Genomic DNA, 18,586 nt, shown 5'->3' on the forward strand with positions numbered 1-18,586 from the left:
TAGTTTTATATTCAATGACTTACAGTCCCCCAAAGTCGAGATATCAAAGCTGAAAAATTTTAGTTTTTCAATTTTCTTGTATTCTGTGAAAGTTTTAAAACACGCATATCTAATTTGTTTGAAATCGGATTAACATGTGGTTTTTTCCAACTTGTAGTTTAGAGTTTGTACATGAGTTTAGACTATAATTTTGTCATTTTTGGTTTAATATTTAATGATTTACAGTCCCCCGAAGTCGGGATATGAAAGCTGAAAATTTTCAACTTTTCAGCTATTTGTTTTTGTACTTTGTATTATGTGAAAATGTTAACACATGAATATCTCATTCGTTTAAAGTCGGATTGACATGCGGTTTTTTCCAGAGTGTAGTTTAGAGTTTGTACATGATTTTAGACTATAATTTTGTCAATTTTGGTTTCATATTCAATGAGTTACAGTCCCCCAAAGTTGGGATATCAATATGAAAATTTTCAAAGTTCAACCCACTAAGTAGTAAGTAATAACCAAAAAATTCCGGTTTTTCCGGGTTTTTCGGTTCTAAACCCACTTTATCCGGTTCCAACCTACTCACTTTGATGTTTCCGGGTTTTCCGGTTCTAGACCCACTTTACCCGGTACCGTACCCGGAACCGAACCGGAACCGGTTCCTATATACCGGTCCGGTTTCCGGTTCTACAAAATCCCGTTAAACGGTTCCGGGTTTTCCGGGTCCGGGTCCATCCGGTCCGGGTTTGGACCCACTTTCATCCCTAACAGGGACCATTTATGATCTTTTCAGTTATTTTTAAAAAAAGAATAAAAAATAAAATAATATGCAAAGGGTCTCTCTCTCTCTCTCCATCGTTACCACATCCACTCAATCTTGTCTTTGTTGCATCCCAGATCCTGCTATAGGACATATTTATTGCTCTTTTCAAACAAACCACATCATTTGTGTGTTGAAGAGCAAACCCACATGAAACCCATAAGAACCATATCAAAGTGTTGGATGGGTGCTTTACAGGTTATGGTGCTGGAGTTGGATGGCCTTTCAAACCATCACAATGGGTGGAGTTGGAACACCAAGCTTTGATATAAAAATACATCACTGCTAATGTTACGATTCCTTCTAATATCCTTATTCCGATAAAAAAAACCCTTGAATATGCTGCTTTTTCTGCATATTCAGGAACATATATCCGACAAAATTCTTATGGTTTTACTAACCGTTTGAATCTGCTTCTTTATTTTGAGATTTAAACTTCGATTTGGGGTTTTTCAAGGTGGATAAACTTGTTAATTTTTTTATTTTAAGTAGTTGGATGGGGTGTGTTGCATCTAGATTTCAGCAACAACTCTGATCCGAGCCGGGGAGGTGCCGGAGGACAGACGGGAAGAAGTGGCGGTGCGCCAAAGACTCCATTGTTTGCTTCTCACGAGAACCACCACAGTTTGTCAACATTCTTGGACATCTCCGTCTTTGTTCTTCAGAAACACCACTATCAAAGAAATTACCTTTCATCAACATCGAGTTCTAATTTCCAGACGTTTCATTCACCTACTAACTCCTACAGTGCCATCGTCCTTCTGTTTCTTATTCATCGGAAGGGAGGGTAAGAGTTTCATCGACATTGATTTCTCCGGTGACTCCATTGGGTAAGTTCTTCCAACGATTCATACTAGAGGATGATTCTCAGAATGTGTTTCCCTTTGGCGGTGTGTGTGTGTGTTGGTGTTCTTGCACTGGTCTCGACGGTAATGGATGATGGAGAAAAGAGAACGAACAGGTGGGTGAGGAAAAAAGGTTATCGTTGGGAGTGATGTGAGAGAGAGAGAGAGACCCTTTGCATATTATTTTATTTTTTATTCTTTTTTTAAAAAATAACTGAAAAGATCATAAATGGTCCCTGTGGTGTGAAATGACGAAAATGCCCCTCAATTAACGGACAAAAGTTAACCGAGTTAGCAATAACGACCAATCGTCAAAAGTTTTGAAAACACAGGGACCATCTATGAGGTTTTTAAACCACGGGGACTAAACTTCAGATTTTGGAAAACCACAGGGACCATTTATGATGTTTTTTCTTTCCTAAAACTAATTTATATAGTAAGAAAATCATTAAAACATAAATAATAAAAAAATACAAAAACATATTTTTACGTGAAATTTTTTTATATAAAACAAATATATTTTTTGCGTACTATAAAAAAATTATACAAATAATTTTTATGCTTATTTATTTATTTTTTTATGTAAATATGTTTTTTATATATTTAAATAATACATTTTCATATAATATGTTATTACGTTGTATTGGAATGCAAAATCGGTCGAATTGTTTTAAAAATTAAAATATATCGCATTAATTTCTTTATAAAGATTTGACAATAGTAATCCGGGCATTGTTCGTTGGTATTATAATAACATATTTTCATTTTAGGATGAAAAATATACTTATATCGTCATTAAGCTAACGCTTATAAATAACATTTTATTTTTTATTTTTCATTTTTATAAAAATAAACAAGATCTCATAAATTCCGGCCAAAAAAAACAAGTTATGTTTTTTTAATACGTATTTTTTAAACCGAAAAACGGTATTTGGAAAACCTATTGGGCCAATATAAAAAAAGCATATTTATATAAAATAAATACATAAAAAGTATAAGTTAATTGTATAAATTTATTAGTATAAGTTAATTGTATAAATTTATTATTTTTACAATATGCAAAAATATATTCGTTTTATTAAAAAAAAAGTTTTATGTTTTTTTAGGATTACGTTTTTGGATTATAACGGCGTTAAGATATTATACGAAAACGTATTATATGCAATAACGTATTATACGAAAACGTATTTTACGAAAACATATTTTTTATACGAAAAAGTATTTTTTAAAGACAAAAAAAAATATTTTACGTAAAATAAATACATAAAAATACATACAACTTGTTTGTAAAAGACTATTTTTTTTATAATACGACTAAAATACATTTTGTTTTATTTTAAAAAAATTATGTAAGAAAAATGTTTTTTTAATTTATTTATTATTTAAGTATTAACGTTTTCGTTACTATATAAATTATTTTTAGGAAGGCATAACCAAGTGAGCATTCAGCTCAATTGGTTAATGCTCTTGTAATATAAGGGGTTAGAGGTCGTGATTTCGAGCCTTCCCCTTCCTTCAACAAATTAATTAACTTTCTTAAACAAACTTAAAAAATGGTCCTTATGGTTTATCAAATGTCACGAATTCAGTTTTTTTATACTTGAAAAGACCAAAACACCCTTACAGATTCAGTCTCTAACGGCGTTTTACTAACAGTGTTAGTAAAAAAGGCCAACTTTGCAAGTTTTGCAAACCACAAGGACCATTTGCATCAAAAACTTTGCAAGTTTTGCAAAACACAAGGACCATTTGCATCAAAAAAATCAAAAGGGACTGACTTTGTGACTTTTGCAAACCACAAGGACCATTTTTGTAATTTTGTCTAAAATATAAAGATAATAAATAATAGACAAAATTACATAAATGGACCCTATGGCTTGAACAAATTACATAAACGGTCCCTATGACAGGAAGGATAAATGTGTCATTTCACAAAGGGCTTAACTGGAAAAGTTAACACCGTTAATCAAAATGACCGTATTTGCAACATTTTAAAACCACAAGGACCATCTGCAAACAATTTGTCATAAGGACTACAATTGGTCTATCCTGTCAACCACAAGGACCATTTATGTGATTTAGTCGAGTTAATATGATTAGAAGATTTGCTTCTTGCCGACTACCTTGCTAATTTGTTGATTTATTGTTGCTATTATGGATGTTTGTGATTAAAAAAAACAAAGGATTTGAGAGGTAAAATAGAAAACTAAGGACACAAATGATGATGATAGTGGCATTAAAAGCTATTATTTTATTAGACAGTATATATAGATATAGATACAAATATAAATATTAATTTTTATAAAATTACCAAACATTAAATTACAATAAGTTACTTATAAACTAGTTTATTTGCGCCAAACAAAACCAAAATATGTATAACTTACCTTATAAAATGATTTTCTCAGGATAATAAATAACTTTGAAAATACAGTGTTATAAATATTTAACTATATGCATTTCGATATAGAGATATTTTTCGTCTGTAAATAAAATTTTATATAAATAAAGTTGTGTTTTTTTAGTTGTGTTGATATAAGCAAATGACTATTTTATCATTTATTTTATCCTTATTTTATTAGCCATAAGATAAGATGATACTATTGGTATCCAATTCTGTACTCCGTGCCAGCAACATACACCGCCTCATGTGAAGGCATGGTTCAGCATAGGGGTGAGCATTTGGACCGAACCGGATCGGACCGGACCGACGCTTGGACCGGACCGGTTATGGAGAATATTGTGGACCATGGACCGGACCGGATGAGTCGTGTCCGTGTCCGTGTCCGGGTCCGGGTCCAGGTCCGAGTTTTTCGGTTCTTGGACCCGTTTGGACCGGTACAACTTTAATTGCGTAGAGTACAAGTCGTTAAAATAAGTTTTTAGGTTTGATACGATACAACTTGTAAAAATGAGTATGTTTCCGTTTCATGCATAACTAATCTACCTTGATGTTATAATATTATAAGTTGCAAAATTAATTTTCCAAATAAAATCAACTAACATATAAATCAAATTCACCAAGATCCCTTTCATATGATTTATCTATCAAAGATACATAAAATTCAGAATTATAGTATAAAATGATAGTTAAAAAGTTGAAATATTTCAGCTTTGATAGATCAACTTTGAAGGATTGTAACTCACTGAATATAATACCAAAATCAACAAAATTATAGTCTAAATTTATCTACAAACTGTAAACTAAATGTTGGAAAAAACCTCAGGTCAATCCGACTTAAAACGAATGAGTTATGGTTGTTTAAAAAATTTCATAGATTACAAAATTTTGAAAAACTTGCAGAAAAGCTGAAAATTTTCAGCTTTGATAGCTCATCTTTGAAAGACTGTAACTCATTGAATATAATACCAAAATCAACAAAATTATAGTCTAAATTCATCTACAAACTGTAAATTAAACATTGGAAAAAACCGCATGTCAATCCGACTTAAAATGAATGAGTTATAGTTGTTTAAAAACTTTCATAGATTACAAAATTTTAAAAATGTTCCTGAAAAGCTGAAATTTTTCAGTTTTGATAGCTCAACTTTGAAAGTCTGTAACTCATTGAATACTATACCAAAATCAACAAAACTATAGTCTAAATTCATCTACAAACTGTAAGTTAGACGTTGGAAAAAACTGCGTGTCAATCCGATTTAAAACGAATGAGTTATGATTGTTTAAAAAATTTCTCAAATTACAATTTTTTTTTTTAAATCGGGTCCAACCGGTTTTAAACCCGGTAAAAACCGGACCGGGATGGATTCCTAGAACCGAGAACCGGACCGGGGGTCCAAAAAACGGTCCGGTCCGGTCCAAATGCTCACCCCTAGTTCAGCAGCACTGTACATCGGCAAAGGTATGCAGCTAACTTTTCCATTGGTTGTGTTGGCAGGCTCACACTCTCTTCTCTCTTTTACCAACCATCAACACCGCTCCATTGGCATGGCAGAGGTTGAGTGGATGCCATGAAATGTTTCACTGTTCAATTGTTCAATACCTATTCGATCCTTTTGAATCAATACCACCAATTCATGCATACATCATTTACAAACAAAAACCCCCCTCAACAGTGAAGGTGAAACCTCAACAAATCGACAACCTCCAAACCCAAATCAACGTTCTAACGAATACCCTAAAACCCAAAATCGAATTTACCTTTTCAAATTTCAACTAACCTATCAACAACTAGATCTACCTATCGAGCAGAAGGGAGTGCAACAGACTCATGAAACGACAAGTAAGGATCGCCACCATGATCAAGTAATCCCATATTCAACGAAGAATGAAAAGATGTCCGTGAAATTTCATCAGAACTACCTCCCTCTCCACCCTTCTCTATTGCAATCGCATCTTGAATCTCCTTAATAACTTCAGACATTGAAGGTCTCGTGTTTGCGTGAGGTTGGACACACATCAACGCTTTCTCTGCTATCTTCCACATCGATTGGATATCATAATCGTCTCCTAAACACGGATCAATTATCCCTTGAATGTCCCCGTTCTCTATATGAAACTTCGCCTGCAAAAAAACCAACCCTAGTTACCTCTCATGGATTCAACCATTTTTTTTTCTTTTGTTTTTCACTTAAGAGACTTACCCACTGCACAATGTTGCGGCAATTTATACCAAAGCTTTCGTTAGAAATGGCTTCTTTACCAGAAACCAGCTCAAGAAGAATGACTCCAAAACTATAGAGATCGCTTTTTTCTGTCAAATGGTTCGAGATGTAATATCTACAAATCACAAGTAATATGAAGATGAGAATCAACAAAATTATTCAAGAAATAAGATATTAAATCGAACATTGACTTACTCAGGATCAAGATACCCAAGAGTGCCTCGAACTATGCTTGATACATGTGAAGTTCCATCAACTGCAAGTTTTGAGAGACCAAAATCTGAAACTTTGGCTTTCATGTTGTGATCAAGAAGAATGTTGCTTGTTTTCAAGTCTCTATGGATAATGGAAGGGACACAACCAGTATGAAGGTACTCGATTCCTAAAACAAAAAAACAGATATATCATATATCAGTAAGAAAGGTTAAGTGCAAGAAATATCATTTCTTCTTACTATAACAAATAGATGTGAACAAACAAGCTACTTTCATTGCTATAATCAGATACCTTATTTAGAGTAGAAATGCCTTAACAAGAAAAACAAACCTTTGGCAGATTCTTGAGCAATCTCGAGGCGCTTGATCCATTTGATTTTTTGTTCTTTTGCTAAAGGTCCTAATTTGTACACAACCCTTTGTTAATCAATGCCAAAAAGACTCAAAAAGTCAAATGAGTCAAAACCAAAAGGGCAATCTGATGAGGTAAATTAACAACTTACCATAAAGATGTTCTTTAAGAGTTCCATTATGCATGAATTCATAAACAAGAATATCCATCCCTTCTTCTTGGCAAAACCCATAGAATTTTACCAAGTTTCTATGATGTATTCTTGACAGAAGACTCACCTTCATAAATTGAATTCAAAAATATTTACGTCTATTGATAAAAAAAAAACAAAAAAAAAAAAACAAAATTTGTTGATAAAAAAGTTAACCTCATTTGCAAATTCCTTCTTTCCCTGATGAATGTTGTTACTTCCAAGAAGCTTGACTGCAATCTCCTTTCCATCATTCAACTTACCATAATATACAGTTCCAAATCCACCAGATCCAAGTTTCTTCTCAAAATCCTTTGTTGCAATTCTAATTTCAGATAGTGTAAAACATCGGGCACCTTCTGAAGTTGTTGTTGTTGTGTTCATAGAAGAAACATGCATGATGTGTTTAGGCTCTAACAAACAAAAAAAAAGAAGAATTAAATAAAAAATTATCATGAGACTATGAATCCTAAAATTGCAAAACTTACAGTAAAAAAATACTACCTTGCTTGTGATCTTTCTTCCCTTTGCGAATAAGCAGGCATGAGATTATGAACCCTAAAATTAAAATAGCAGCCCCAACCAGTAATCCAAAGATAATGTATACAATGTTTCTTCCGTCATTACTTTGTTTATGAAGATTTTTGTTTCCAGTGTAGCTGATAAATCCAAAATCCACAAATAACAACTTAAAGATTGATGAGAATCGTATATATTTTTAAAGTAAATGAAAAAAAAAATAATACCAACTTTAAGACTATGTTCTTGTTCAGAAGACCAGGTGGCACGGATCCAGATAACAAGTTATTCTGCACATACCTGCATAGTGCATAGATTGACTTGTTGAAGTCAAATGTTGACTCTTCCATTTTCAAAGTCAAAATGAAAATAGAGTACTTACAGTTTACTTAAATTAGGTAAGTTTGCTAAAGAGGAAGGTAGATGACCAGTCAACCGATTGTTTTCAAGATGTCTGCATAAAAATCTATCAGATATGAATATGATCACAAATTATAGAATAAGAATTAACAAGAGAATAAGTAAAAACTTATTTTACATGATTTTTAAATTCGGGCATCCTGTAAAATCAGGGATTTGACCAGTCAACGCATTCCCATCAAGCCACCTATTACAAGGAAAATGTATTTTAGACTATTTAATAATAATGTAACAAGAATAAGTAATTTTGGTTATGTACTTATTATGTATGTATATGATAATTGATACTTACAATTCTTCTAAGCTGGTCAACTTGGTCAAATCCAAAGGGATGCTTCCAGTCATGTTCTTATTAGACAATTTTCTGCATTGAAGGGTATAATAGTCAATGCGCACATCAACATAACATATAAAGTTTCAAATATGAAAAACTTACATTGATATAACCTTGGGTTGAGGATCGGAATCACATTCCAACCATGACCATGGAACCGGTAAGCACGGATCGCCACCTTCTTGGGCCCACTCTAACGACTTGTAAACAGATACTATACTCGCAACCACACCCCCTGAAACATCATCAAAAAGACTATAATACCCTTATATTGTTTACAAGAAAAAGGAGGGTAGAAATAGAGTAGTTATACCATCAAAAGAAGCATCAGCTATTTCCAGATATCTACTGATTTCAATCGCATTAAGAAGAGGGCCTTCAGTAGAATCAGATGTCTTCCCGAATCTAAAGGATAAAACAAAAGGAAGTGAAATGTTATAAAATCCGGGTTCATATAAACGGTATTTCCCCTGAGCGTTTTCTTGAATGTTGACAATGGCTTTACTGATATCCGGAGCTCCGGGAAGAATTAGCCGGAATTTACGGGTTTTATTCTGATTTAAATCTTCAATTTCTGCAAAATAAGTGTAAGCCCAACCAAAACCCGGGAACCCGTCCAAATTCAATCGGTAAGTTAATGACCCGTTTCGACCCACGACAGCTGTCTGCATGACCTTCTGAGGGGGTAATTCGTCGTTTCCGACATCAATCGGTAATTTAGTGGAAACTTTTTGGGTCCCGGAAGCCACGTCGACAAGGTAATTTGCTTTTTTAACCAAATCCGATTGCCAAATTCTATCGAACGGGTCATCCGGGTACCTTACCGGATCTTCATTTTCTGCCCCGAAATTGATTCTAGCAGAAACACTTAGAAAAAATTGGTTCTCGAATGGCGTAAGGTAAATGGAGCCATTGAATTGTCGAAGCTCGAGTGTTGAGATGAAAGGAAGGCCTGTTTTGGAATTGGATAAACAGATACTGATTGTAGGATCAGAAGCTAAAAAGATGAGTTCTTGAGATTCTATGGTGTTAGCGTCTGAGATGACGATTGTTGACCAGTGAGTGGGGCCCAGTGAGATGTCGAATTTAGGGTATACGTTGTTGTTATCGAAGTTACCATATAAGAATGTAGCTCTTATGAGGTATCGAGTCCTGGTTTTCACGTTAAGTGAGTAGCAGTATTTCCGGTTATCCGCCGGAAAATATCGGAGTGTTTGATATTGTCGTCTGTTTTCGTTTTCTATGGAGATTTTAGTCGTTGTTCCGTATTTGATTTCATCGTCGGGAGTCCACTCCAGTCCGAGGTTGTCTGTGTGGTTCTTGTCGCCACCGCAATCTAGACTTATAAAACCTGCTACACGTAAGTAAAACAAGATTTATTATGCACCTTTCTTGATTCAAGATTCATGTTCATCCAAAAAGAATAAAGTTTAAGAACCCTAAAAACATGTTAGTCAATGTTTAAGAAAAGTGATCATCGAATCAAGAAAACAGAGGATTTATCTAGAAAACAGTCAAATCAAGAAAAGTAAAACACAGAGATAACATAAATAAGAATAATCTGGAAGGAAAAAGGTGAACCTGGCATCTGGGATTTGGTGAACTCCATGAAACTGTGAAGAAGAAGAAGAATCGAGACGAACAAGAAACGATTAAACCCCATTCGGGTTTTATTCTATAATCTATATCTGCAAACGAGGTGGAAAACAGGGTTTAACAGAAGATCAAATCACAAAAACCCCATGAAAAAGTGGCTGCATTGTGAATGAAAATATGAAAAAGATTGAATCTTTTAAACCCTAGAAACAAAAAGAAATTCTTCCCCTTTCTCTAAAGTTGAACAAGTTTTAGTTTAGTGGAAAAGGCGAAAAGAAACTGATGATTTTTACTTTTTAGGGGAATAATAACGTGGAGTGAACTGAGTATGAACAAGGAGAATGATTCAGGAAGAAGGCTTTGTTTAGTGTTTACCATTAACAAGAAACAGGCGGGGCCTACTTGAATGTGCAAGCACTTCAGTTGGAGTTTAGGCTGGCTTATCTTTAATAATTTCACTTGTTATGATCATTTCGTCTAAAAAATCAAACGCCTTTTTAGTCGTTTTGATAATGATTATATGATATTTTTTAGGGAAGACTCAAGACTATAAACTTCATCATATCATATGGTATACTTAAGTTAGATGTTCAGTTCTAAAAAAAAGTTTCGCAATTTCAGTTCCAAATTTTGCAATCTCAGTCACATATATGTTTTTTTTTGGGTCAAAATTAATGATTTTTCATTTTTGTTTGAATTTATGATTAAATCTAACTATTTGACATTGCATTTAATCAAATTATATGCTCACGTTTTAGAAAAATGACATGCCCTAGTTTTTATACCTTTTTTTTATCATGTTGTTTGAAAAGGACGGGAAACAATATTTAAAACATAAATAAGATTTTAGAAATAATAAAAATCAGATCTAAAACATATTTACCCCATATTAAAACCATTTTATTCAAAAAAAAAAATCAAACATTAGTTTTCTCTTTCAAGAATGAAATTATGTAAAGCATAGTTGTAAAATCACGAGTCAAGAAAAATGATGAAGGCGCATAAAATAAAAGAATGAGAAAATTACAAATATAGTCTAATCTCTTAATTATTCCGTGGAAAATAGCCAAAAAACACACAAATAATAAATATAGCCATGAAAATCGTAGATGTATTAAGCCCATCTGCGATTTTAGCATTCCATCTGTGAACGTACAAGTCGCTAAAGCACAACCATGGTTTAGCGACTTCTACATTCGCAGGTGGTTTTTTTTTAGTTTTTTTTTTTTATTTTTTCTGTATAAATACCCCCATCTCTGACTAAAATCGTAGATGAACTAAGTTCATCTGCGATTTCCTCTCATCCAACTTGTGATTTGCGTTTTATTTTTATTTATTTATTTGTTATTTTATTTATTTGATTTTGACTACGAAACAACCTTATTGTATATATATAAAGTTTTGCAAAAAATTATCACTTTAGTTGTTATTTCTTTGGAAAATTTGTTTAAAAAATTTCTAATAAAATGAATTCTCGAACAAAAAGTTTGAAAAATGATTGAAAACATAGTGCCTCCAGAGAGAGAGAATTCTCCAACAAAAAGTTTGAAAAATAAAAGAAAAAAATTACATTTGTATACCCCTGAAAAATAGGAAATCACAGATGGACGCAAAATCGCAGATGGCAAGTAAAATCGCAGAAGGACTGAGTCCATCTACAATTTTGGTGGCTATTTTTGTAATTTGGGTTTTTTTTGGCTATTTTCCACAAAATAATTAAGGGATTAGACTATTTTTATAAATTCCTCTGAAAGAATCAAGTCTACCTCCAAAGACTCCAAGTTTAAAGAACTAAACACCAAAATCATGCATATCACCAAAATCACCGGTACACCACATATTTTTTGTCTATCCAACCTTAAAAGTGTGTGTAAAATAACTTGCTCAAAAAAATAAGGAGAAAAGTAAATAATAATAATAATAATAATAATAATAATAATAATAATAATAATAATGTGAGTGTAATCTAAATTGTTCGAAATAAATAATAAATTAAGTTCCATTAAATTAACCTTGGAAGACCAAATTGTTATCAAATAGTATTTTAGATTAAGAATGCAAAATCTGAAATTTTTTGAACCTGTTCATAGCAATGGAAATTTTTTTGACTAAATTTTCAAGTTTAACATTAAATTTGTTTGTTTTTTATATACTAGATGCTTAAAATCCCGAGTTGAAGAAACTAACAACAAAACAAAAACTAAGTTGGACCGAAAACGATAGCAAATGGAATACCGAACAATCAATCTAGAAACAATAGCCACCATATGAATTTATGTGGTTCCACTAATGATGTGATAGTGAATAAGTGTGAGATATGCCTATTAAGATATCTTCTTTTCAACATATGTTTTTGTTCATTTATAAATAATGTCGATGTATGTATATTAAGACATCTTATTTTCAACATATGTATATGTTCGTTCATGAATACTTGTAATATTATGCCTATTAAGGCATCTCACTATGTGATTTATGCTCATTTGTGAATACTTGTCAGATATTGTTGTGAGGTTGGTGGTGTTCTTCAAGACCCAAGATCGCAAAAGAAGAAATAGGATACACTTTAATGTGTGTGAGCTATGGAAGAAAAAGGGCCCTTCAACTATTGTTTGATGTATGTTTTGGTAAAATTCTTACTAATTTTCACATTGTACTTTGTCATTTTTAGTTTAAGAAACCAATTTTCCATAATGCGATGCGAAAGCATCCTATGAAGCTACTACATTCGTATTTCTAATTTGCCATTATTAACTTTGAAATATATTTGTATTCGAGTTGCCATTAAACCAAAAATAAAGACACCTAAGTAAGAATGAGTTATAAGATGGCATGATGCGATAACATATTTTGCCAATAACGATTTTCTAGTGGTGTCTATAACTTTACAATTGGCCAAATGTAAAATATATGAGTATTTTATTTTATTTTTTTGTATATTAAAAATTTTAAGCGATTTTATGGCAATTTTCAAGGCTGGCTGGATTTATTTTGCTTTTTATATATTCTAAGAACTTACTCTGAATATAGTTTTTTTTTTTTTTGGGTGGAGATGATATGCATTTTCTCTTTTTGCGTTTAAACAAGAAATACACATTCTTTTTTTAGTATAAAGATGATAAACTTAATAAAAGATACCGAATTCAAAGACTACATGACATGTTCAATCATTTTTTTAAACAAGTATCGAAACCTCAACCATATATTATTGGAACCGAAATCTCAAATGTGCAATTACCAATTACCAATTACCAATATAGTTTTAGCATAGAGCCCAACAAACAAACAACATTAATGAGCCTTGTAGCTTGTACATAAAGTTGCAGAAACATAGTGGTATATAACCATTGGTTTTTTTTTTTTTTAAGATAACTACTGGTTAATTGAATTTATAGAAAATGTATTTCTTTTGTACACGTGATGTAAACGTTACACATTTAATAACCATGATATTTCCCCATCCACCAGAGATCCTACACGTACAAATACAAGGTACAACGAAAACAGCTTTGTCATGTTACATGAAAATTAGTACATCATATGTTTTCATGTTGTAACTTATAAGTTGCAGCATGCAGGTGTTTGTACATTTAATCTTGAAACCCTACCATTGAATGGGTGAAAAACAAAATGTACATTCCAAACCCACAAGGACAAACAGTTATATATCTACTTGTACAATGTTAGTATGTACGATGTTACCACCCCCAGGGACATTTTTGACTTTTCATATCAAATCAAAATCAATGTTAAACAATTCAAGCAGATGTTACCGGTTACCACAACACTTTATTCAAAAAACTTGTACCCCCTAATCAATGTGCAAAGGTCATATAGCTTTTCAAAAATATGTCAAACTAACTAACTGCCTAATTATGTTTTTATATGCTGTATCTGCTTGTACCTTTAGCTCCTAAAGTAGTACTCACATGTACCACTTCTAATTGATGGATTGTAGTGATGGTAAGTCAGAAATGGAACAGCAGTTGATGATGCTGATGATGATGATGTTGATGATGAAGCATTGCTTGTTGAATTACCGAATCCTGATGATGCTGCAGCAAAGAGATGAGGACCTTGAAACTGCCATGCCCAATTTTTAGTTGGACATTCCATACCCTTCTCTATTGCTGTTCCCTGAATTATAAAATGGACACAAGTCATGACTAAAATCGTAATTTGGACACATTCTAACCAACTGCAAGTTTTTATTAACCAAAAAAAGGTACCTGGTAAACTGGAAAAAAACCAACACCACTTTGAGTTCCTAATGTCATGGGTGTAGAGTGGTTTTCAATCTGAATATTGTATAAAAAAAAAAGATGAGTTAAACAGATGGATAACTATGAACAAAGATAAGTTAACAACAATTTACATAATTACCCTTGTTCTTTTATCCTCAGACATGTCACCTAAGAGCCAGTTGATTTGGTTCAAACTCCCAGAAGTCTGATTTGCCTTATTATCTAATGGTAAACAGGGAGGACCAATACCCAGATTCAAATCCATGGAAGCTGTAATTCAGGATACAAATCACCACAAAAAGTATTTAAAGTTTACATGGAATGGAATCAGGAAATCCAGGGGTTAATTAGTAATTTAGTTACCTCCATCTCCATTGTCAGTCACAAGAGTTAGCTCACCCTCGTATGAACTTGGTTCAAAGTTGGTGACTGCTTCTCTCCCATTGCATTTTATAGCAGCTTTGTCATAAGCCCTAATAAATAAATTATCAACAATCAAATGGTGGTTTCAAAAAAAGAATGAGAGGCTCAAAAGTCAAAAGTCAAACCTTGCAGCTTCAATTTCAGAGTCAAACAATCCAAGATAGATGTACTTTTTTCCAAGAAATTGGCCCATTCGAGCTTCCCATCGACCACATTTATGCAGGGTGACTCCTCTGTATTTTGAGCTTCCTCTAGAGAAGCCAGTGCTTTGACGCCTCAGAATGTGAACAAACTCTTCCTTCGTTAAGTTCTTTATCTGTTTCAGATCTTCCTCGTAATCACTTATGTTGAAATTAATATCAGCATCAAGTCCGCGAAACTTAATTGCAGCCCGATCATATGCTCTGTAATTATGTAATAGAAGAGATTAATTTCATATGGAAGGATTCACACTTCACCTCACATGGTAATGTAAGGTCAAGTAAGAAAAAAACAAAAAAAATGATAGTTACCTTGCAGCAGCATGTGCAGTGTCAAATCCACCTGCAAAATCAACCACATACAATCAGACAAAAACAAAAAGGTTAGCTATTGGCCAAAGAAGAGAATCATGTAAAACTTGAATTAGGAAACCCAAAAGAATCCAATGCAATTCGGTATCCATAATTGCTTACCCAGATAAACTTGTTTCCCACAATCCCTGCAGAATTAGAAGGAAAGAAGAAATCAAACAGGGATATAACATTGAAATGCGCAGATGTTTGTCAGTATTTTAATACTCGATTGCATGATCAAACGTTTTAGCCCGTACTCTTATGGTTAGATTTCACGATCGAAACATCTAACTGTTGTGGTGAATAAGTAACAGCATCGGTTTCTTAACAAATTTAGTTACGTGAATTGTTAATGAATCGTGATTTACTACCGAAGCAGTTGATGATCAAATTTATTCATGTATGTAATAATTGACTAACCATATATGCGATTCCCATCTTCCAGTTCTCCGGTAAAAAGTAACACCACGATATTGAGAACTCCGAGGCCTAGGTCCTCTCCTACTCTTCCTCACCTGCTGTCTCTGCTGCTGCCTTAACATGAATTCTCTTCTTTCGTCTACGGCACTTCCATCAACAACATCCAACCACTGATGCCGCTGCAAGCCACCGTCTCTATCACTCTCCGGGAAGAGCTGCTTCGTTACCACAGTCCCTGACCTAAAATCCCGATCGTCTTCTCGGTTACTTGGTTTCAATATATCGAAACTATAAGCGAAATGATCGGGACAAGAGTACGAGTGCTCCTCCTCGCCAGCGTTACTCGATATCTCCACATTCACGACGGAGGAATTTGAGGTACCGCCGGAGTATTCCAACCGACCGCCGCTGCCGCATACCTCGAGAAACTGCTTACCGCCATCATTCTCCGCATATTTTGACATCAACCCACTCTGATCAACACTCAGATTAAGGTCCAACATCACTTCAGACTTCAGTTCTCAAAATTCAGCTACAATTTTACTTTTCAAACCTGCATACATACATATTAATAGAAATACGATCAATCAAATTGCAATCAACATCGATATATAAACACCGTGATTAGATAAAATCGATATAAATACACGTATATGCACACAAACGCGGGCAGATATTGTATAGAATGGAAATAAGATAGTTTTCATAATACTTGATCGGATGAAGAGCGAGATACAAGCAGTCGGCGACGGAATCAAGGACGGCGGTTGTCTGCTTCCATTTTAGGGAGTGGTAGATTTTCGAGAGAGAGGGAGAGAGAGAGAGAGAGAGAGAGAGAGAGAGGGTATGTATTTGCTGTGTGCTGATAGGCAAGGAAACACTAAACAGCAACAAAAGAGAAATAGACCCATGAAAGACGAGTGTGTGAAGATGGGACGTTTGAAGGAAGCAAACAAGCAAACGGTAGCGCGTGGATTCTACGATTTAAGGAATGCAGGGCTAATTATGTAATTTAGTGTATGTTTGTCAAAAATTACTCGGTAAACACGTAAGAGAGTATCGAGACTAGTTTTATGGGAAATTAAGTAATCTTAATAATAACTAGAAAAGATTCCCCGGCGTTGCCGGGGTCGGAAGGTATTGCTTTGTAAAGTAAAGTAGCATGTTGGTTGCTTTTTGTCCGTTAATTTGAGGGTAATTTGGTCTTTTCAGGTAGTAAGGACTGAATTTGTCACCATGGGTAAACCATATGGACCATTTATGTAATTTTGGCGGTGATGGTGGTGGTGGTGATGGCAGATGATCGGTGGGTTTATGGTATTGGGTGGGTATTTTCTAATAAATAAAACATTAATTTAAAACCAAAAAGAGAATGTTAAATCTGGTAAACCACAGGGACCAATCGTGTAATTTTGTCTAACAATAATAATAATAATGATGAGGGACTATTTCTGCCAAAAGACTAAATACTAATAATATGTAATAAAATGCGAAGGTTATGAAAAATTCAAACCAAAGTGAAAGGGTTGTTTGTGAACAAAAGCATAAAGATGAAGAGTCAATGTTGTAAGTTGGAGGAACAAAATTAATGTCAGTTAAAACTTTTCATAATTTTAATATATATATATATATATATATATATATATTAATTTATGTGTATTTTAAGAAAATAATTAAAAATTTTGTTTTTGATGAAACAATCATCAATTAGGAATAGAATGTTTCGGTCCGGTAGAAAATATTTTTTTTTTTGACAAAAAAAATATATTTTAGATAGACATTTCGGATTTCGGATTTAATAAAAAAATAAAATTACTCATGAATTTTAAGAATTAGTTTGAAATTAGATAAACAATTCCATAAATTCAAGAAAAAAAATGCTTTTTTTATTACTAAAATCCAATATTGCGGAACTCGTTGTTCGTTACCCGTTCAATATTACAAGATACAGCAATATTGAATGTAATCCCCGTGATTTCGATTTGTTTTGTCTTTATTATAAGTATAATTAAAAAATTTTAATAACAAATAGATATTGATTTCAGACCCAAACACTAACTAAAAACAAAAATATACTTATTAAAAGGTTATATACTTAATATACGATTATTGAAAACATGTAATCTGTTTTTTTAATCGTTCAAGTTTAAACAAAAATTTAGAAGTTTGTTGAAATATTAGTTTAAATAATATTATAATAAAAAATTATTTTATAAGTTATTTTTATTCGTCATGATAAACAAAAAATCAAAACTATAAGCTACCTACAATTTATATTGTAATAGACAAAATTGTAAAAATGGTTTTTGTAGTTGTAAAAATTATATAGTTTTGGTCCAAAAATATTTTGTGAAGTAAAAATAATCTATTTTTGGATACCTTGTACGTTTTTTGTTTAAAAATGTTAACTTTAACAATTTGGTTGTTAACTTTTTTAAAATGAAAATTTTACCTTTAATTAAATAATGATCATTTCTACAACCCAATTACAAATACTATTTCTATATCTCTTCTTTTTAATTTTATTTATTTATTATACATTAATTCCTTTAATTAAGTCTTTTTTAAATTTCTTTTTATTAGATTACTTTTTTATTGTATTATTCTATATTAATAAATATTATTTTTAATATATAATATTTATATATTAATAAATATTAATTTATTGAATTATTAATTATATTTAGTTAAATATTTTTTAATTTCTTTTTAATAGATTAATTTTTATTGAATTATTATATATTAATAAATATTATTTTAAATATATAATATTTATATATTAAAAAATATTACTTTATTGGATAATAAATTCTTTTAATTTTTTTTTAAAAATTAGATTAACTTTCTTGGATTATAATTTATTAATAATTATTGTTTTTTAATATATAATATTTATTTATTAATAAATATTAGTTTATTGGATTACTATTTTTTTAATTGTTTTTAATTTCTTTTAATTGTTTTCTTTATTATTTCAAGTCAAAAAATGCAATATATATATATATATATATATATATATATATATATATATATATCACCCACC

The 18,586-nt window shown here is 32.2% G+C and overlaps 2 protein-coding genes across 4 annotated transcripts; both read right to left on the reverse strand.

Moving 5' to 3' along the window:
* Positions 1-5,630: 5,630 nt before the first annotated feature.
* LOC145161054 (putative LRR receptor-like serine/threonine-protein kinase At1g67720) lies at positions 5,631-10,387 on the reverse strand. Of its 3 annotated transcripts, none has more exons than XM_079080487.1 (15): positions 10,278-10,387; positions 9,888-9,994; positions 8,620-9,660; positions 8,409-8,541; positions 8,265-8,336; positions 8,091-8,159; positions 7,935-8,006; positions 7,784-7,852; positions 7,538-7,692; positions 7,211-7,446; positions 6,995-7,121; positions 6,823-6,891; positions 6,472-6,658; positions 6,256-6,391; positions 5,631-6,176 (listed from the first exon to the last, which is right to left on the reverse strand). In XM_079080487.1, the coding sequence occupies exons 2-15, from the start codon at positions 9,967-9,969 to the stop codon at positions 5,853-5,855; spliced, it is 2,772 nt and encodes a 923-aa protein (XP_078936613.1). In that variant the 5' UTR covers positions 9,970-9,994; positions 10,278-10,387; the 3' UTR covers positions 5,631-5,852. The 3 variants fall into 3 exon arrangements, with proteins under 3 accessions (XP_078936613.1, XP_078936616.1, XP_078936614.1); XM_079080490.1 differs by having other exon boundaries at positions 8,620-9,657; positions 10,278-10,386; XM_079080488.1 differs by lacking the exon at positions 10,278-10,387 and having other exon boundaries at positions 8,620-9,657; positions 9,888-10,257.
* A 3,206-nt stretch (positions 10,388-13,593) lies between these two features.
* On the reverse strand, positions 13,594-16,424 carry LOC145161055 (APETALA2-like protein 3). The gene is made up of 9 exons (XM_079080491.1): positions 16,256-16,424; positions 15,544-16,096; positions 15,244-15,269; positions 15,082-15,112; positions 14,695-14,973; positions 14,510-14,619; positions 14,286-14,416; positions 14,132-14,200; positions 13,594-14,039 (listed from the first exon to the last, which is right to left on the reverse strand). Exons 2-9 carry the CDS (start codon positions 16,044-16,046, stop codon positions 13,809-13,811), a joined length of 1,380 nt encoding a protein of 459 aa, XP_078936617.1. The 5' UTR covers positions 16,047-16,096; positions 16,256-16,424; the 3' UTR covers positions 13,594-13,808.
* Positions 16,425-18,586: the final 2,162 nt, after the last annotated feature.

The sequence above is a fragment of the Lactuca virosa genome, chromosome 2 (assembly GCF_052849685.1).
Source record: "Lactuca virosa cultivar CGN04683 chromosome 2, Lactuca_virosa_CGN04683_v6, whole genome shotgun sequence".
In the NCBI taxonomy this organism is placed as follows: domain Eukaryota; kingdom Viridiplantae; phylum Streptophyta; class Magnoliopsida; order Asterales; family Asteraceae; genus Lactuca; species Lactuca virosa.